General features: G+C 43.0%; 1 protein-coding gene and 1 long non-coding RNA gene across 3 annotated transcripts in view; one reads left to right on the top strand and one right to left on the bottom strand.

Annotated features, from left to right (window-relative positions):
* Positions 1 to 861: 861 nt before the first annotated feature.
* LOC310709466 lies at positions 862 to 8,879 on the bottom strand. Its single transcript, XR_014527541.1, has 3 exons — positions 8,027 to 8,879; positions 3,742 to 3,820; positions 862 to 1,118 (listed from the first exon to the last, which is right to left on the bottom strand). It is a non-coding gene; the product is annotated as an uncharacterized lncRNA (long non-coding RNA).
* Positions 8,880 to 9,040: 161 nt separating this feature from the next.
* Positions 9,041 to 21,231, top strand: part of TMCC2 (transmembrane and coiled-coil domain family 2) — a 101,762-nt gene continuing 89,571 nt past the window's right edge. The window contains exons 1-2 of one of the 2 annotated variants that reach the window (XM_083508881.1): positions 9,041 to 9,254; positions 9,636 to 9,857. In XM_083508881.1, the coding sequence (XP_083365007.1) occupies positions 9,669 to 9,857 (189 nt within the window). In that variant the 5' untranslated portion in view covers positions 9,041 to 9,254; positions 9,636 to 9,668. The remainder of the gene's footprint in view (positions 9,255 to 9,635; positions 9,858 to 21,231) is intronic. The other variant, XM_083508884.1, reaches the window with a different exon arrangement.

The following is a 21,231-nucleotide window of genomic DNA, read 5'->3' as shown; positions in this document are numbered from 1 at the left end:
AAACATTCAGTTATCTCAAAATATAAAACTGAATGTCTGGAGAGTCCTGCAATGTAAATAGAAACTCTGGTTACAAGTAATTGATTCATGGCAAATCACAACATAATTCTCAAAATTCATAGACTAATAAGGAAACCATCTCCTTTGTTTAAGTAGAGCAATTGCTTTCAGCAGTCCTAGATGACAGATGCAGACAAATTCCATACAATTCTCCCCTTTATATTTGTGAAAAAAATGCTACAGAGGATCCCATATTTTTCAACTCTTTTATTTTTGGAAGTCGACATGTACCCTATGTCACTTTATATGACGTTGTTCTGATTTGCAAAACAACTTTGAAACAGAAATGTAGTATAGCAAACAGCTGTATTTCTTACCATGTTAACAAAAAAACAAAAAGCAAATGTATTTTTATATGCATGTGACAGATTCAGCGGCGTAGCGTGGGTTGTCAGCACCCGGGGCAAGGCAAGTAATTTGCGCCCCCTAACCTGGCAAGTAATTTGCACCCCCTAACCCCTAACCTGCCGTCGCTGCCAGCTTCTTCTTGCTGCTGCCTGGGCTGGGCTGGTGTGGTTCTCTCCCGCGCTCAGCGCTGCGCTGGGCGGCCGCTGCACTGTCCCTCCCCCAGATAGTCCCTCGCTCTCTCTCCGCACCTCACGCCTGGCACCCACCCCCTCCACAGTGGGCGGCGACCCAGCGGCTCGGATCGGATTCGCACAGCCAGCACTGCAGTGAGAGAGAGTGAGCCAGGTAGGGGCAGAGAGCTGTGAGTGCGAGCGTGCCCCCCCAGATGTTGCGCCCGGTGCGGCCGGCCCCCCCTGCACCCCCATGCTATGCCACTGGACAGATTATCTGGTAAACTTAATCCTTTTTTGATTCTTGTTCTCTGGACAAATTGATTTATACTGGATGTAAAAATGAAAACCAGTTGTAACCCCCCCCTTTCTTCTTTTTTTACTGGTATGCTTTTATTGGTTAAATGTATTTCAGCTAATGGCCAAACAAATAAACTTTGATTGATTGATGAGACAGATTTAACCTCCAAAAGATTTAAGTTCTTTGATTCTCCCTTCAAAGGCTGAAGTAGCTAGGAACATGATGCTTCTTGTAAATTGCTATTTAAAGAAAAATGAAGAAAAATATTAGTTAAACCAGATCATTTCGCATCCTTGCTGACCAAATCCATGCTAATTTGGAAGTTAGCTGGGTTCATATTTCATCAACTGTCTAGAAAACTGCAAGATGGAACTTGAAAAATCCTAACTGCCTTCATTATTAACACATGATGCAAATACAGCACCAAGAGGCTTCCCCACTCTCACATTTTTGATGAAAATCACAACACAATATAGGAGGGAAGGTAGATGCAAAGGAAAATATCATAAGAAGAGCTTTGCTGGATTGGACCGAAGGCTTATCTGTACAATCCAGCATCCTGAGTGCAGAAGCATTCTTCCTACTTGTGATTCCCAGCGATGATTATTCAGATTTCTCCTGAATTGTAGGAGAAATATAGATGTCAAGGGAAGAACAGGCTTTGCATAGCAAGGATTGTGAGATAGTACAAAGCAATAAGACACATTATTCATTACATTTATCTCACCTCTGATCCTAGTGATCAAATTCAGATTATTATAAACTGAACCTCATATTTCTCTGTGTTTTTCTTTAAAAAAGCAGCAGTAGTAAAACTAATCACAGTCACTGAGACAAGCTTTGTGAAAAAAATGCAACATTATTAAACCGAGGGAGTCTATTCGGATCTCCGTGAATATGCATTCTGGATAATTTGGTTTATAAAAGCAATATTATCTGCCTAGACACATACCCATCTTTTGGGTAGAGGATGTGGCTCTTCACATTTCCCATACAATAAAAAATGACCTCCTTTATTCCTGCTCCTTTTTTAATGACCTTCAGTGCCCTTTGGCCATTATGATCTCACATGAGCTGAAAGGATGATTTGTGCAAAAATTACCCACACCATTAAATTGGATTTTTGTGTGACAGCTCAAGTTTTCTTATTTCCTGCAGGGAATTTAGAGGCAACGTCTTATTTCTCCCAGTCATAAGATCATCTCAACTCATTGGCTCAAATGCTGCAGCCAATTCACACAAACAAAGCCCAACCCTGTGCATGTTTACTCAGAAGTAAGGCACACTGATTTCAGCAGGATCACAGCTTTATGCACCATAATGTACTTCTTGTGCATGATGCCCAGCTGAATCATTTGAATGTGTAGAGGCGTGTTCTCAAAAGTTCATTTTTAAAAGAACAGAAATTGGACTATTCATCTGCGGATGTGTTGTTTATATTTGCTTGTTGAAGAAATGGTAAGCAGCTTGTGCAGGGAGCTGGTTACTGGATGAATATACAACCAGCACTGAGCATGTACATCACCAATTTTGCAATTTATCTATATTGCTGTTTGGTTCAACACTGTACCCAATACATGAAAATTAACGGAAGAGAGATCTAGTCACAACTGTGAGCTATGATATCTAAAAATATTTTTTTTGTTTCAAAGGCAATATACCTCTGAATAGTAGGAGTGGGTGTGTGGAAACCATGGATAAGAGCTGTTGCCCTTGTTCCTTGTGCGTGGACTTCCCAGAAGGATCTGTTGGGAAAAGGATGCTGCACTAGGTCAGATCTGGCAGAAATATTATATTCTTATGATGTACTGAATCCTGCTTATTGAAATGATAGCTTCTTGGTATTCATGTTCACCAGGTCACTGTGTGAGCCAGAAGCAGTAAGGCCTCAAGGACTATTACTTTTGTCCTTCTTTTCTGTTGGATTGTAGAGGTTCAAGCCCCCATTTTCTTTCTAAGCAAGAAGATGGAAACTGCCATCTCACCATTGCAGCACGCTCAGCTTGCATAGCCAGGATCGGTCCGGGTCCCCGGCTCTTAATCTCCAAATGCTATGTACAGAACAAAGATCCAGTCATTGTCATCTCAGAGTTATTTCAGGGTTGTCGTCCTGAGACAACAACCACTGACTACACAGGCATGGAATTCATTGAGCCTTTCTTACGTCAATAGATGTCTTTATGGCAGCAGATCCCCTGCCACCCTGCACACACCAGAGATAAACCAGAGATTGCTTAGGTGTTTACTAAATCCTAGAGGAAAGTGAGATAAGCTATGGGACAATGATCTTGCCAGAGGTTGTGGACTTTCTTTCAGCTTGTTCTAGTTCTCTGATTCACTCTGTAAACATGTTTAGAACCACTAGGGGCTGATGTGAGTTCAGGGGTTAGTAGCCCAAAATATGGGACGCTAGTGGCGCTGTGGTCTAAACCACTGAGCATCTTGAGCTTGCCGATCGGAAGGTTGGTAGTTCGAATCCCCGCGACGGGGTGAGCTCCCGTTGCTCAGTCCCAGCTCCTGCCAACCTAGCAGTTCAAAAGCATGCCAAAAAGTGCAAGTAGATAAATAGGTACCGCTCCAGCAGGAAGGTAAACTGCGTTTCTGTGCGCTGCTCTGGTTTCGGTGTTCCGTTGCGCCACATGACCCAGAAAAACTGTCTGCGGACAAATGCCAGCTCCCTCGGCCTGTAAAGCGAGATAAGTGGTGCAACCCCAGAGTCGTCTGCGACTGGACTTAACTGTCAGGGGTCCTTTACCTTTACAGTACCTTTAGCCCAGGATAACTGGATGTGTTGGTGACTGGTTGGAAACCCAGGATAACTGATCTTATGTTGCTTTTGCTACCTTCTTCATATGCTCTCACCTGTAGCTGTAGTTTCTTTCAGCCATTGCTCATTGCCAGCCCATCCCCCTCATCAGGCTTCTTGTGCCCCTGGGAATCCCTGTGGCAAGATGTTGAAAATAAACAAAAAGAGCTGCATATTATGAGAGTGTGGTCCATTTAAGCATTCATTCAGCATGGTGATAGCTCTCAGAGGCAAAGGAAGCAGAACTTATTCCAGCAGATGACAATAAGTCTGTGGGCACGCTATACCTTTAAAGCACATTCTTTCTCTCAAAGCATGCTGAGCACTGTAATTTGTTAAGAGTGGCTGGGAATTGTAACTCTGTGGGAAGTAAACTACACTGTCCAGAATTCTTTGAGGGGAAGAATGTGTTTTGAATGTGCTTTGAATGCATAGTTTGTACACAGCCTTTAAGAAATATCAGTATTTTGTTTCCTTTGCGTTCCCATTTAAGTAGCTAGTGATACTTGGTATAAATACTCTCAGTAAGAGGCACTTATTGTTCAATGCTTTTTATCATATTGTTTGTGAAGCCTCTGCATTATAATCTAAAAGCACATTTTTTTCCATCTGAGACCTAAAGAGCTGACAATGGGTAGAATTTTGCCTCTGTCTGGAAAGCTATTATCATATGAAGGTACTGAATAAAACCATTTAAAACGCAACATGAGTTAAGAACACTTGGGCCCATTGATTTAAGATTTAAATCCGAAGCACATTTAGTAGTAATTCCTATTGAACTCAGAGGGACTTATCTCCTAGTAAGTATGCTTAAGATTTCACTGTATAAGTGCTTAACTCTCTGTTGAATTGAGAGCTCTTGTTTGGACCTCAGAGTGTTTCACTCAAGGGCATGTATGGTTTGGAGCCGTTTAGCTAAGACTCCTTAGATACGTGTCCTCTTGAAAACAGACATGTTTGCAACCCCTAGACTCTCTTGGTGGCGGATATGTCTCATTTGCCCATCTGCTCCTCCTGTTAAATTTATGGCATGTAGGAAAGGAATCCAACAGGACATTGTTTGCATACCCACAGGGTTTCCTAAACTTCGGTCTCCAGCTGTTGTTGGACTACAACTCCCACCATCCTTAGCTAGCCAAACCAATGGTCAGGGATGATGGGAACTGTAGCCCAAAAGCAGCTGGAGACACAAGTTTAGGAAACCCTGCTACAGTATGTGGCAGTTCCCAAATTATTACATAATATAAACTTAAGAAACACTATCTATGTGGCTTTTCTTTCTCCTTCCCTGCATCTTTATATGTATTGAGATTGAAAGAAAATGGATATGTCAGAATAAAAGAGGTGGGATCTAAATTTTTGGTTTTACCTACTGGGACAGCTGCATGATCTGAGAGAGAATGTTCTGTTGAGTGATATTGCTCTCAGATGTATTTGGTCATAGGGCTGGGAGAGGGTAAAATCACATTCTATCACATTCTATAACACCCTACTTCTTCCCCATAGCTGATCATTTAGACTAATAACAACTAGTTAATCCTCAGTGGGGCACCTTAGATCAGTTTTATGGGATATGAAAATAGTTTCTCATTGGTAAACATGGATGTAGGTGAGGTCAAACACTCCAGAAAAACAAAGCAAAACAGGAGGCCAGGTATTATTGACCCTTGCCTGTACAATTGCCCTAGATTTTCCTGTATAACAAAATCAATGCTAAGGAGCTCCAAGCAGGAGCCTTTTGTATTAAATTTAATGAAGTGAATGTCCCCAAGGCCCTTTCATAGGAGGTTATCTCTGTCAACCTGGTAAAGTACCCTGCTGTCTCAATGCCTTAAATTTAAAAGTGAATTATGCAGCAGGCACATTAAGGCTTCAGCCTTCATGCAGACTAATGAATATGCTTATAAAGCTATATTAGAGCTATGCATGTAAAAATAACTCTTTACAGAAATAGTCAAGCCAATGAGACCACCTACTAGAACACATCTGTTCTGTGCTGACATAACTTGCACTACTCAGAAACAGGAAATGCTTTAAAATAAGATGAGAGGAGCTTATGTATCCATCACGGTTCATTTTCATCAGAGCTCTTTCCTTTGGATGAAACAGGTCATTCTGTGGTCTGTTGAAGCAGTTTTCTCAGTGAATCAATCAATTTATGTGAAAGCACTGAAACCTCATATAATGGCCACAGGATGATATGAAGCCCTTAATTAGTTTTCCCCTGATCAAATTGCTGCCAAAAGCACTTGGACTTCCACTTCAGGGGAAAAATAAGTAAGATAAGCTGAGAATTTCCCAGCTGATATGACTGACGCTCCTGCTGAAGCCCTGGCCAACTGCTGGAACATTTGGATGGCTCAGGCCATTGATATGATCACTGCTAAGCACCCTCTCCTGCTTCATGGAGCCCACTTGGCTCCCTGATATACTCCAGAGCTTAGACAAGGAAACAAGCTAGAAGATGGCTTAAATGTGAGTGAAGGAAAACTCTAGTCGAATGCAACAAAACACTGGTGAGGGCTCATCATTGGGCCTACCTAGTGGCAGTGAAGGCACCAAAGAAGATATTCTCCATTGTCACTGTGCCAACTGAGTTGTAAATTGTTTTACTCTGTCTCTGCTGCTTTTATGTCATTTTTACTGACATATTTTTAATTATTTTATTTTAATATATTGCATTTTGCACACTGCCTAGGCAATTATATTGATGGGCAGCCAAATACAATCTAATAATAATGATAATAAAAAGATATCTTTTAATTGCCAAATGTTTTGCTACCCCATCCAGACATTCCTCCCTTTATCTCTTTTGATTCTCTTCTGAAACAGCCTGCTTCTCCTTGGTGCACGGTGGGACTAGCCCTGATTGAATCACTTTACAGTGATGGCCGTTCACAGACCAATTAAATTTGTTTCAATGACTTTCATGGGACTAAGATGGCTTATATCAAAGCTGTCTGATTTAAATTATTTATCCACTATTTTTTTGTGTGTGGTTGGTTCTGTTGAGCCAATATGGCACAGTACCATTGCAAAGAAATAAAAATAAATACATGCACATATTTACAGAACTAGGATCCCATGGATTTAGCATTTAATGGTTTTTATGGTGAAGGTTCGGATCTTCTGAAAATATTAGCAGTCTATTTACCTGTATGGACTACAATAAGGGTGGAAGCCTCACATACACAAATCAGAGGTAGTCAGACGTTCTGATGCAGTGATGGCCAGAGTGACTGCACTGGGCAGAACCATAGATGTATTGTATTTGATTAGTGAGTGTGGCAAGTCCATCCTGCTATTTTTCTTCTCAGTTACACTCCTATAATAAATGTTTATTTTTCCAAACCTTGGATAAGTAAGTTTACACTAACACATTTGACTTTGCAGTGGTCAAAATGCCACTATACCATATTTGGTCAAAATGGCTGTTTTCAGTGTAGCGTTAGTATTGAACTGCTACAGTGGTGTGGTGACCTGAACAGCTAATTATGCAATTACATACCATTGTGGGTCACAACTCTGCAAGGAAATGGCATTTATTGCCAATGCCACATCATAAATGCCCTTCACCCCAGTTCTGCACAGAGGCTCATCACATATTCAAGGCTGTGGTTCTCAAGCCACCTACTCTAAACATACTTCATTGAATTATATTGCATTTTTCTAGAATGTGTAGTTTATCACAGCAGCCCATGGTGCTTAAACAAGATTAAAAAGATAGTGTGGGAGTACTAGACTTGGTCTTCTGTTCTGAACTCATCATCAGCCTCAAACGATAGTCTGACGTTATTGATTATAAGCGTGATACCATTTTCTGCCGGGACCACAAAGCTTGTGAGCATTTTAAAAAGCCAGACCTATAGTTATAGGAATTCACAAGTTTAGGGTCAGCAAAGGTTATCATCATTCTTAGGAGCAGAAACAGACTGCCGGGTAACCAAGGATTTTGTTGCTGAAGCAGCAAATGCCTCTGTCATCACTGGATTCAGGTGTGGCCTTTGATGTCCTACAAATGTATCACAATATGCAAATGGAGTATCATTGTGTTTCAAATTATATACACCAACAAACACCGATATATGTCAAATAACAAAGAGGCAAATGAAAGGGTAACACAATTCCAAGAGGATGTTACAGACAGAACACTGAGTCACATACTGCTGACAGTGGCCACCTGCTTTCTTATTTTAGGCCTCCTTTGCATATGACATTTTTCTTTTAGCATTGTATAGAGTAGGCTGGATCAAAGACAAAGTGGGAGATTGCAGGAAGTACATCACAGAGGGGCAACAATACATCACAGACTGACCAGCTTTTAAAGAAAGGAATACCCACCCTTGTCCACTAGTGGGAGGAAACCCATGTATGCTGCCTTGAGCTTCTTGTTGGTGGGGGTGAGCACAGGATACAAATAAGATTTCCCCTTTTTTCCTTTTGCAAAGGCCAAATATTGTGTGGTTTTGACAAAGTCTGGGGGCGAGTCTCTGTTCTGCACAGATTACATCGGAGTGACACACACACAGAGAGATGTCGAAAGCGGCAGTCTCCAGACAAAATGAAAGAGTGCGAGTCAGAGGCCTGTGTAAGGCTGAAAAACAAGTTTAGCAAATAGACTTCCATCCTTTCCTAAAGGAGGAAAAGACGAAGAAGAAAAGAAAGGGGGAAGAAAGAGAAAACGCTTGGAATCTGTGCGCCCTCAGGAATCGAAAACATCGATGATGCACAGACACAACAACAACGGTAATAATGGCAATTGCGATAATAATAATAGTAGGAAGGAAATCAAGTTGATGAGGCTGCAACGTAGTCCTTGGGTGGAACCTGCTGACGGATTAAAGCCAAAACCAGCCCCCGGCCAGGAGCGAGGTGGTGGGAGGAGTTCCCACGGCAATGGGAGAGGTGGCGCTTCTCCTTCTCCTGATGCATCACGGAGACCGTTCGCCACGTTCCCACAAGCAGCGCCGGGCGGGGGTCCTCCGAGGAGTCCCTACGCACGGCGGAAGCGCCTCGCCAATACAGCCACCGGCTCCTCGGCCTCCCGCCCCCCCCCCCCCACTCCCAGCGTCCGCAACGCTACGAGGACGGCGGCTGCCTGCACTGCAAAGCCGCAGCCCTGTGCAGCACCATTCCCCCATCGACAGCTCCCGGGAAGCGGGCGGGGGCCGGCACGGGGGCGAGGCGGGGAAAGCGGAGGGGCACCGGCCAACCAAGCCTGGAAAGTGCCCGGCGGGGTCTGCCTCCTGCCGCTCTCCAGATCGGGCTCGGGCTCTGATTGGCCCTGCCCTGCTGTCAGTCAGACTATCAAGCCGGCTGGTTTAGATGGGTGGGTTAGGCTGAGGGATTTGCTCTTGAGCCTGGGCAGGAGCGGCGTAAAGTGGGTTCTCAGAGTGAGAGAGGGAGAGGGTGGGTCGGCCGGCGGCTGGCTGGCGAGATAGCAAGGCAGACAGAGAGCAGCTGTCCGGGACATTGAATGAAAGGGAGAAGACATGCACTCATCGGATGGGAATTTGCAGCCCTGCAAGGCGGCGCGGAGAGCCGAGGCGCTCGTTTGCTTTCCTAAACAGTGAGTAGCGTTGCCAGAAGGGAGAGAAGGAGGGAGGGGGGTGAGTATCAATCCATGGCATCTGCACACGCACCCCATCAAATTCCAGCCACTGCCTTTTGCAGATGTGGCTGCAGCCAAAGTTTTAATTGGGGGGGGGGGTGTAGTGGTGCTAGTGGTAATGGTGGTGGTTCCACTCCTGCTGCTACCCAATGCAGCGAGTTTGGATGGAAGCATCTTCTCCCCAGCTCCTCCCCATGGCCTGTCTGGCTCCCTGCATCTCACAGGTGAAATGAACTTCAGTCTTCAGTGGTGACCAAGCCTGTCTGGTCCTCTTCTCTCCTCTCCCCCCCCCCTTCCCCATCTCTTTCCCCCTGTTTTTCATCCCTAAATGCTTTCAAGAAGCAGAAGGGCAAGCCCGACCTCTCACCCAGCATGAAGAGGTGCAAATCGGATGAGCTGCAGCAATCAGACGAAGACTCTGCTGGGGCTGAAGATGCCCCTGTCCTGTCCACCATGGATGCTAAGGCTGGGGATTCAGCTGCCGCCCTGTCAGATTTGGCTGCCTCCAATCCTAACCCTCCGCCCCATCCTGTTACCCGGAGTAAACCTCCTGATTTAAAGGTAAGCTTTGGTAGGTCTATTTCCCTTTTGAAAGAAAAAGAAAAGAAGGCATATTTTCATTTGTTTTGTTTTATTGCTGCTTGGAACGCACATTCCAGTTTCCAACTCATAGGCGTTTAAATTATTGACAGCTGCAAAAATATTACAGGTGCCGCATTTATGAGCTGTCTTTTTGAAGGCATGTCAGTCAACCCAATGTTTACCAAATGGTAACACTAGCCAACTTGCCTGGCAAGTTCCTGGTGTGAGAATTCCTTACACTCATATAAATAATATTGGTCCATCTTTAAGTCATCTTTCCATGTTCCTGTTATACAGATAATTTTTTTGTAATGTATCCCAGCACTGGTGCAGACAGTGTTGATTCAATCAGATTCAATGATTTTTTTGAACACCTGTGTTGCACAATCATTTTTATTATAAATGCATTTGGACTCCAGGCCTAGAAGTGAGTCCTGTCAAATTCAGTTGGACTTACTCTTTGGTTGACATATTGTGCTCTTAATAGTATCTAGCACATTTGATTGCTCTCTTAATAGTATCTAGTTTCAGATTTTGCCCAGTGGCTGTTCCATAAGAACTATGACTTACTGTTATTTGTTCTCTGTGTGTGTCAATTTATGCCCAGTTGTATGCCTTTGGCATAATACCGTGAGGTATTGTAACAGCCAATAGCATAACAGGGACATTTCACATGTTTATTTCTTTGCCAAAATGGTTCAGGCATGCAGCTTCGTCTCAGGCTTGCTAGAAGCCAAGTGTGAATGTCAGGAAATTGTTCATTCTGTTATAATGGTTGTATCTTGATCTTTGGTTTCTCCCAAACCTTTACTATTGTACGTGGTCACAGGTAGGATTCGGGATCTTAATGGGCCATTGGGGTGAACCTACGCTTATATATATCCATTGCACGATACAATTCAAAGCTTTCTTTTCCCTTACAATGTAGCCATGTAAGTCTTTATGTGGTTGAAAAATGCGTCTGAAGAAATCTTTATCAGTGATAAAATAGAACTTTTATACACAGCTATGACACAGACACATTATGCAAAACAGCTCTTCTGAGCAGTACTATGCGTTAAGGGTTGTGTGGTGAGTATAATCTGTATGAATGGTTTATTGGCTTGCGGTTCAGGAATTTCCCAGCATTCACAGCTGCCTCCTCGTGTGTGTGCTGTTGAGTCACTTTGCTTCTGTAAAAATAGAGTGATATTTATTAACCTGTTTGGTAAAGCAGTTTTAAGTGTATAGACAAAGAGTGCAAAAGGTTACACTCAAGTGGAAGTTCTAATACTATGTTTTTGTAGACTTCTACATAGTGATTTAGTCACCTTTGGAAAGCGAGACTCCCTTCCAGATGAGCAAGCAGGAAAAATGCATTTATATAGTTGAAGGAAATTGTTCCTGTTGCTTTTTGATTTGGTCACTATTATGTCACAATGTTAGGCAACCTTCACCAGCCAGGTAACCTGCAAATATTTTGGACTACCTATGTTGACTGGTGTTTATGAGAGTTGTAGTCCAAAACATCTGGAAGGCATTGGTGAAGGCTGATCTTAGATATGCTTGTGATATCTGTGGACTTTTTTTCTAAAATTGCAAGGCAGCAAGCTCCTTTTCGCTAATAATAATAATAATAATAATAATAATAATAATAATAATTTATTATTTATACCCCGCCCATCTGGCTGGGTTTCCCCAGCCACTCTGGGCGGCTTCCAAAAGAATATAAAAATACTATGATACATCAAACATTAAAAGCTTCCCTAAACAGGGCTGCCTTCAGATGTCTTCTAAAAGTCTGGTAGTTGTTGTTCTCTTTGACATCTGGTGGGAGGGCGTTCCACAGGGAGTGCGCCACTACCGAGAAGTCCCTCTGCCTGGTTCCCTGTAACTTGGCTTCTCGCAGTGAGGGAACTGCCAGAAGGCCCTCGGTGCTGGACCTCAGTGTCCGGGTAGAACGATGGAGGTGGAGACGCTCCTTCAGGTATACTGGACCGAGGCCGTTTAGGGCTTTAAAGGTCAGCACCAACACTTTGAATTGTGCTTGGAAACGTACTGGGAGCCAATGTAGGTCTTTCAAGACCAGTGTTATATGGTCTCGGCGGCCGTTCCCAGTCACCAGTCTAGCTGCTGCATTCTGGATTAGTTGTAGTTTCCGGGTCACCTTCAAAGGTAGCCCCACGTAGAGCGCATTGCAGTAGTCCAAGCGGGAGATAACCAGAGCATGCAGCACTCTGGCGAGGCAGTCCACGGGCAGATAGGGTCTCAGCCTATGTACCAGATGGAGCTGGTACACAGCTGCCCTGGACACGGATTTAACCTGTGCCTCCATGGACAGCTGTGAGTCCAAAATGACTCCCAGGCTGCGCACCTGGTCCTTCAGGGGCACGGTTACCCCATTCAGGACCAGGGAATCCCCCACACCTGCCCGCCTCCTGTCCCCCAGAAACAGTACTTCTGTCTTGTCAGGATTCAATCTCAATCTGTTTGCTGCCATTCATCCTCCAACCACCTCCAGACACTCACACAGGACTGTCACCGCCTTCACTGGTTCTGATTTGAAAGAAAGGTAGAGCTGGGTATCATCTGCATACTGATGAACACCCAGCCCAAATCCCCTGATGATCTCTCCCAGCGGCTGCATGTAGATGTTGAAAAGCATGGGGGAGAGGACAGAACCCTGAGGCACCCCACAGGTGAGAGCCCAGGGGTCTGAACACTCATCCCCCATCACCACTTTCTGAACACGGCCAAGGAGGAAGGAGCGGAACCACTGTATGACAGTGCCCCCAGCTCCCAGCCCCTCAAGACGGTTCAGAAGGATGTTATGGTCGATGGTATCAAACGCCGCTGAGAGATCCAGCAGAACTAGGAAACAGCTCTCACCTTTGTCCCTAGCCCGCTGGAGATCATCAACCAGTGCGACCAAGGCAGTTTCAGTCCCATGATGAGGCCTGAATCCCGATTGGAAGGGATCCAAATGGTCCGCTTCTTCCAGGCGTGCCTGGAGTTGTTCGGCAACCGCTTGCTCAATCACCTTGCCCAAGAATGGAAGATTTGAAACTGGGCGATAGTTGGCCATCGTGGCCGCATCTAAAGATGGTTTTTTAAGAAGCGGTTTAATAACCGCCTCTTTCAGCGGGTCTGGGAAGGCTCCCTCATGGAGGGAAGCATTCACCACCCCACGAAGCCCATCGCCCAGCCCTTCCCGGCTAGCTTTTTGACCTCAACAGGAGATCCTTGCTGCTGTTCTAATAGAAATAATTCTGCAGAGGCAGTTTGGAAGGCAATAGGAAGAATTGCTTATTTATTTAGTGATCAAATGTTTAATAGAAAAAGTAGTCTTCAAGTTGTTCACTTAAAATATAACTTTCAAAAATCAACAGAAATGCATATAAATATACAACAATTGAATAGAACCTTTAAGTAGCTGACTAAAACTATATCTCATAGGTAAAACTAAACTGTGCCTAAAAAGTAGAAAGTTGCAAAATTAGGTAACAAAGTCCAGGAAAGTTTGGGTAAACATATTTGTATTTAAAAAACATTTAAAACTAGTTACTGCTGCCTCTGGAGAAAGTGTGAGTGCGACCACTGAAAAAGCCCTCTTCCATGTTGTCACCAGGTGACAATTTGCTGGTTGTAGAACAACCAGCAGGGTTTCCTTGGAGACGCTTAAATTTTGACTTGGTCTGTACCAGGGAAAACAGTTCGCTAAGCCCACTGATCCCAAATCATTTAGGGCTTTAAAATGTCAACAGCAAAATCATGAACCTGATAGCTAATAGCCAGCCAGTGCAGACCTTGCATCGCTGTTGTAACACGTGCAGAGGTGAATTCCCCCTTGAGCCTTCTAGCAGCTACATTTTGCACTAGCTGCAGCTTCCAAATTGGATGCAAGGGCAGAACACCTGCTTTGAGTGCAGAAAGCCCCTGGTTCAGTTCCTTGCACCTGCAGTTAAAAGGATCAAGCAGCAGGTAATGGGAAAGGCCTCTCTCCCTGAGACCCTAGAGAGCCACTGCCAGCCAGAGCTGTGGACAGGAGGGGCAAATAGATTGACCTGTATAATGTCAGCCATGCTTAATATACAACCACACTTACCATAGTTTGCGTCAGTGTAATTCGCCTTGTGTTCGCCTGATCAGTAGAGGCCTCTCTTACTATTGAGGCTGCAGCAGCTGAAGCAATTTGGCTACAGTGGGTCTTTGTTGAGCACGCTGAAGCAGGACTTAGTGCCCTGAACATAACCTGTTGAATACACAGTAGTAACCCATTGCAGCAGCCACTAAGGAGATCAGCAAGGAATGTTCATCTCCTCTGATAGGATTAAACACATTTACAGTCAGAAAATGGCCCCTGCTCACTCCCCTGGGATGCTTTTTCTTTGGCTGTACTAAGACCAGAGAGCAAGAACATCCACAGGTGATGGAATATATAGATTAGAGTGTGCTGCTGTAGAGGAGCTATTTAGTAAGTTCCACTGCAGACCTTTTATTGCTTCTTGGAATGGGAGAGGCACAAATGGCATTTTAGGGAGTATCAGGAAATTTCAAATAGTGGTGTGCTAGACATAATGTACTAGGAATAGCAGTGGCATCAAAGAAAAACAAAAGGAACAATTTCCTTCCAATTCCAGTATTTAACTGGAACACGGAACAAACTATGACCAGAAGGGAAATGGAATGCTAATTATTTATTATCCCTTTTTCTTGAAAAGAACAAGATAAGAGACCAAAATGGGTGTGTGTTTTTTCAGAAACCCATTATATGCTAATGCATGAAAAAATGTTCTCCCCCATTGATAACATAATGGTCAGTAATAACAATTAGCACTTAGCAATAATTGCACTTAGTATGTGTGGTGTTTTCCTTTTCCTTTCTTTTTTTTGCCATGCGTTGCAAAAATGAAGAAGCATCTGGGTTCTCCATTTTATAGTATGAAACAGTAATGTAGTGAAGCAGGAAACACAGATGGCTGTAACTCATTGTCTTCAGAAGAACTGTTAGTTTACACAAGCTAAAAAGTAGAGCTGCATTACCAAAAGCGCAGCCGTTCACAACCCAGGCCCGATTTTTAACATCAGGGTAGCCAATCTATTAATGACTGAATATTGATTATATTTGATTTTGCAATTTTTCATAATTTCATGGTTTGAATGCCTGATGAAACTAAAAAGGGATGCTGTTTGCATTTTTATTGCATTTTTATTTCAAGCAAACATAAAGCAATAAACAAGCAATATATTTTACAATACAGAGCAGAGTAAGAAAAGCAAAGACATATGTAAATATAATAATAATAATAATAATAATAATAATAATAATAATAATAAAATAATTATCTCCCTGGCTGAGACTGGGGTTATATGTCGTAACCCAAATACTCGAATACACTGGAAGAACAGGTTGGTTATATTCTGTTTTGTTTGTATAAGAGAAAGAACCATACTGTATTGTGAAAAATGCATCATGTGTGCTTTGTCCTCTGGCTACCTTAAATTCGTGTTACTCCTCACCCCCCCCCCATAGGGTTAAGTGTCATACTTTACTATACAAAAAAGAAAGATTGCAGAAATTAAAAGTTTTCCAAAATGTAATACTGGTAGCAGAGGACCTACCAAGAATTGTGTGATGAGTTCCTGATTTGTAATATTTAAAAACATTTTAGAAAGGTAGCTATGGAGATAATGGGATCAGCTGAGCAGTAATGAGAACAATTTCAGCAAAACCTGTCAACCCCCAAATTTGGGGCAGTTTCACCACAGGTGTTGATAGGAGCCTATAATTCCACACCCCTTCTAACAAAGAGGGGACAAATCTCACACACAAAAGAGAACTGTCTTGACATTTTGGAACTCTGTCTTTTGATATCAAGCAAGTACCTTCACTGTATTTTCTTCAGCGCCTGCTGAAAACATTATTGTTTAGACAACCCTACCCAGATGCTCACAAAGTTGTAAATTTTAATCTGTTTTATGATTTTAACTATTTGCATGTTTTAAAGTATTGTTCAAAGTTTTTTTGTTTTGTTTTATCTTTTTGTATACTTTGTTGAGGTTTTGGTTTGCAGTCAATTTTATGAAATAAATAAATTAAGTACCAGCCATGGACCAACTTCAAATACAGCTTCCTAATTTGCACAGATAAGGACTTGAAGGTACCGATAGGTTTGGATTAGTTTTTCCTCCAAGTTTCATCATTGGTTACCATATCCTAATTCTGCTCTCACCAAGTTTATTAAGCCAGATTGCACTTAAATGAAGCCAGGGGCATACTTTGGTATTTCACTTTTCAGCGGCGCCCTGTGTGAGGCCAAAATTCAGCGCTCCCCCCACCCCTCACCTTCTGTTTTGCTCAGTTCACTGCGTCAGAGTTGCAACCCCGTGCAGTGCACCGTAGGCTTGGCAGTGGAACCAGTAGTGCTGCTCTAAAACCTCCTGAAGAAGCTTCAAGCAAGATTTTGTATATAGTTGAAATGAATCCTTGAACCAAACCAAAAATAGACGTTATAAAGCAGCCAGTTATCACCAGTAGTCTCCTTTCTATACCTTCAAGAGCAGACAAATGCAAAATGCCTTTTTAATGCTTTATTCTCTCTTATGTTAATACAACTCTTATAATCGATACTTCACTAAGTATTAAGCACAGAACTTCTTCCAATAATCTAACACCTTGAGCGAATAGTTGGTATACTATCCCAGCGCAGCATCAATCTTAGTAATTGGTTGATAAACCAGTTAGTAGGTAGGAATGTTACCAAGGCAGGAGTTACAGTGCTTGGATTAGATGTAGTCCCTTTTTACATGTGTGATATGTGTATCCTAAAGATTTATCACTGGACCTTTGTATGATTTTTCTCAGAATTACTCTCCTGGGCAGATATCATCATCATCATCATCATCATCATCATCATCATCAAATTTGTATATAAATTTGAAGTTTCCGAACTTGAGATATTGAAAAACTACTGCCCAGTTGTGAATGTTCCTTTCTTAGGCAGGGTAATAGAGAGGATGGTGAATGACCAGCTGAATGTATATCTGTATGAAGCCAATCATCTGGACTCATTTCAATCTGGTTTGAGGCTTGAATTTGATACTGAAAGAGCCTTGGATGACCTTATTGATTAACTTTATTGAGAGGCAGGAGGAATGCTACCCTGTTGATTCTCCTAGACCAGCTTGGTGATTTTTAATACCATTCACTACGGTATCCATCTGGAGGGGCTCAGTTGATTGGGACATTGGGCAGTGGGGTGGGCAAGTTTCGGTGGTTTGACTCCTACTTCCAAGACTTCAACCAGAGGATGCATTGTGGGACTTCTGCTCTGTCCCCCTGTGTCCCACAGGGTTCCATCTTGTTGCCCATGTTATTTATCATCTATTTCAGGGGTTCTCAAACCGCAGCCCATAGATCACCAGTGGTCCAAGAGCTTCACTCAGGTGGTCCATGTCTGTAGATTTGTGGTTGAAGATGGGAGAGAGCACATCCATTCCACTGAATATCCATATTGGTTTTTAATTAATTCAAACCGTTCTACAATATAAGAAATGAAAGAAGCAATACACTTAAAAACCATGCAGCATTTAGCATGGTGGATTATAAATGCTATCACAGGCAGAAAAATCATTAAGTGGTTATTCAGCAACTTTCAAGTGGTCTGGGGGGGGGAGTTTGGGAACCACTTGGATCAGAATAGGTAACAGTGGGAAAGAATGGAAAGAAGTCTGACATACAGCTGTTTAAGACTTTGTAACAGGGATGGAGAAACTATGCCTCTCCAGATGTTGTTCAGCTCCAATCAGCCAGAATAGCCAAAGGTCAATGATGATGGTGATTGTATTCCAGCAACATTTGGAGGGCCATAGGTTCCCCATCCCTGTTTTACAACTCACAGTGATGACAGTGAACAAGTAAGTCTGCATTCCTACTTTCTGCCGCAAGTTGTAGCTTGCATTTTGAGATGCGTGTGCTGCAGAAGTGGACAGGACTGACAAGTCTCCCTCCATGCAGCCAGCTCCAGGGGGTGGCAGGATGAGGCACTTGCCCAAACCTCATGACCAGCAAAGCACTTAAAATCCACATGTCAGCATTCAAGAGGTACATAGGTCTGCTTTCAGCATATTAAACTTTGCACTGGAAAGCAGAAGCATGGGACTATTCATGCATCCATTTTCTCCAAAAGTGGAATCCCACGAAGACTCATTCATACAACTCCTTTTGTTAAAATCTGCCCAGGGTGCCCTTTTAACTGACATATTGGGAACTGAACCTGGACCTTCATTCATAGACCTCTCTATTTCAGCATTGTATCAATAGCCCCACATTCACCTCCTTGGTTCAAGCTGGGTTTGATCTGTTAATTTAATAACAAAGGTGCTGTTGTAAAAATACACACCCTCTTTGTTGCAGAACATTCAGACTTTAATGTTCTGCTGGATCCTTAGCAGGAAAGAATCTGTTCTCCTGTGATTGGGGAGGAAAGAGTGCAGGGTTGCATACATACCTTTATCCAAATAAAAGTTCAAATCATCTGGTGATGAGCAAGCCTTTTAGAGCAGAAGTGGACTAGGAAAAAGTCCTGGCAAGACACAACAGCAGATGGATGACCTAATTCTGCCTAAGATTGGATGGGCAGCAGTTATAAGCTCAGCAACAGGATGCCTGCGTTCATAATAAATTCAGTATCATAAATAAATGCACACCCCTTCACTTTACTAAAGGGAGAATTGAAAGTCCTATGGAGAATTGGTTTCTAACTGCTGGCCAAGCTTTTACTGATCTGCTATCAATACGATTTTTTGGCAACCTCCCAGATGTAGTGACATATCCCAATTTTTCCCAGTAGCATCTTCCAGAGATTAAAAACACATTGCTAATAGCAGGCCACAAGTTCATTTGGGATTTCTGCAACTAAAAATATGCACCTTGCAGAATCCTTAGAGTGAAGAGCTGGGCATGAAGCACTGAGTGATTCCACAAAGTGAACCTTTGTTGCCAGCTTGAGTCAAGGTGCTTCTAGAAAGCAAACAAATATTCCCATTTTTACATGCCTGCTAATTTTGCTAGGGGCGGGGATAGTTTAAAGAAAAGATGGAGGACCGTTTTCCTATGAAGGTCCATTAACTCATTGGAAAAGGCAACCAGGAGTTGGAACTGCAGGTGGGCACACATCTGATGGAGAGTGGAGTGGCAGCCAAAAGTAGTAGAAGTGCACAATATTGCATCACTCTCTGTTATCCCTTGATCTTCCTCTGTGTCACCCCATCTCCCTCTGCTTCCTCACCCCCTTCCATTACTCTGAAGAGCTGGATGATGCTATGGGTTGCATGATGTTTGGTTGTGGGCTGCAGGCTCCCTACCACATTATGCCGACATAGCAGCTCCTGTGTCTCTGTAACCTTGTGTTTCCTTCTGTTATGGTCCTCCTTCCTCTTGGCTGCTGCCCAGTGGCAGTGACCATCTTAATTTTCATAGGAAGCTGTCTTATACCAGGCCAGACTATCCATCTATCCAGCCCAGCACTGTCTCCTCTGGCCACCAGCATCATTCCCCCAGCATCTCACACCAGAGCCTTTCTTGCCACCTGCTATCTGATCTGCTTGAATAGGAAATGCCAGAGGTTGTACATGGGACCATCTGCAGTAGCAGCTGGCGGGGTGGCACAGGTTGGGACCCAATGCTCTCCTCACTTCCAATGGTCATAAATAGAGTTGTATTCCAGAAACATCTGGAGGGAGACTGATTCCCTACCTCTGCCTTATGCAGTCACTGCCCAAACTCTAGCACACCAACCATCACTGTCTTTTTTCTTTATAAAGATTTAGTGCAGTCTTCTGAGTGAAAACTTAGTAAATGACAGCCTTGGGTCTCATTTTTCTTTTCCTTGTGTTTACAGGCACTCTGTCTTTGTAATAAATGAAGACCTGAATGTTTTAAGCTAGCAGATTTGTGTGTATTCTTCTCTTGCACATTTTGCTGAGTGTAACAGAATATAATTTAGTCCTTGGTGAAGTGCAAGTCAGGCTCCTTCCAAGCCCAGAGTGAGAACAGCGTTGCTTTCTTTAAGCGTGACTGTTTATAGGTCCTGTTCTTTTACATAACTGTGAATGTTTTGCATTGTAAGGTGCTGTCATAATTCTTTGCAAGCTGAGCGCTTAAACTTTGTGCTGGGAAAATCTCCCCTGCAGTTAAATCATGGGCTCAGACAACACTCCAGCTTAGTAGCAGTATAGCTGTTCATCCTGTTTCCTGACACTGTTGAGGTGGGAACTGAGAGCCACGTTAGACAGGATGCTAAATGCACCATTAGCAAGTCCCATTGGTACCAATGGAAGCTTTTTTTCTGGGCCTAATAGAAGCATTGGCGAGCGGGGTTGGGATTTTTGTTGGGATGAGGTGAAGCAGGATGTCATGCTGCAGGAAATACTAGGTGCTAGGGTGCCAATTGCAGGAGATACGAACCTTCCCCAAAGGACTCACCAATGAGGGCAGGGTTGCAGATGCAGTATGTTTCAAACACATTAAGCTCAAACACAAAGAATTAGTCTAGGTTCAAACATGACAGAATCATGCAAGAGTCCAATGTCAACATCACAGGAAGTTCAAGCAAGGTTCAACACTGCATAGTAGAAAGACTAGAATCAGGAACTAGGAGCCAAAGAACAAGGATCCACAAATGTGCTGCTGCTCCTTGACCTGGAGCCAAAGCTTTTTAACATACTTACATATATAAGTATTTTGTTTTGCACCCCACAAGAAGCCCAACTTCCACTTGGAAACAAAAGTAGCAAGTTTCTAGTCTTCTTGTTGCAGCAATAAACATTGGTAAAAACTAAAATGCTGAAGGGCTTGCAGTGGACTAAAAGGGAACTCAATGTATCATTATACATTTTCAGTTTCCACAAAGATTTTGCAGAAGCTGACTTAACCTTTTTCACATTTGAGTGGTTTGATTTTGAAATAGAATGTTGCAGAAATGCGGTCTTTTCACCATCTGCAATTTGGCATCTGCCATGTTGGTTAAAATAATGTGCAGGTTATGTTAATTATCAGCAGTCCATCAACTTGCAAATATATTGTGAATTTGTCACAAATGTGCGAATTTCCTAACCTTGCTTTGTGAAAATAGGTGATCTCCTTTCCCTGCTCCACTGTGCACTTCAAAACCTGAAGGGATAGCAAAGGAAAATCACCCTCAGAATGGTACTTGGATAGCTCTAAATTAAAATGCAGTATTGAATACCTATAGTTAACTGTGTTCAGCTCAGTTTTAAAACTATTTACTGTCTTTGTCTTTGGCACCATTCTGGAGAGACTGTTTCAGGGTTCGACGTCTCTGAAGATTAGAAGCCTACTTCTGTCAGGAGA

This window comes from Podarcis liolepis, assembly GCF_965112155.1.
Source record: "Podarcis liolepis genome assembly, chromosome: 6".
Lineage (NCBI taxonomy): Eukaryota > Metazoa > Chordata > Lepidosauria > Squamata > Lacertidae > Podarcis > Podarcis liolepis.
This window is presented reverse-complemented; position numbering and strand designations above follow the sequence as displayed.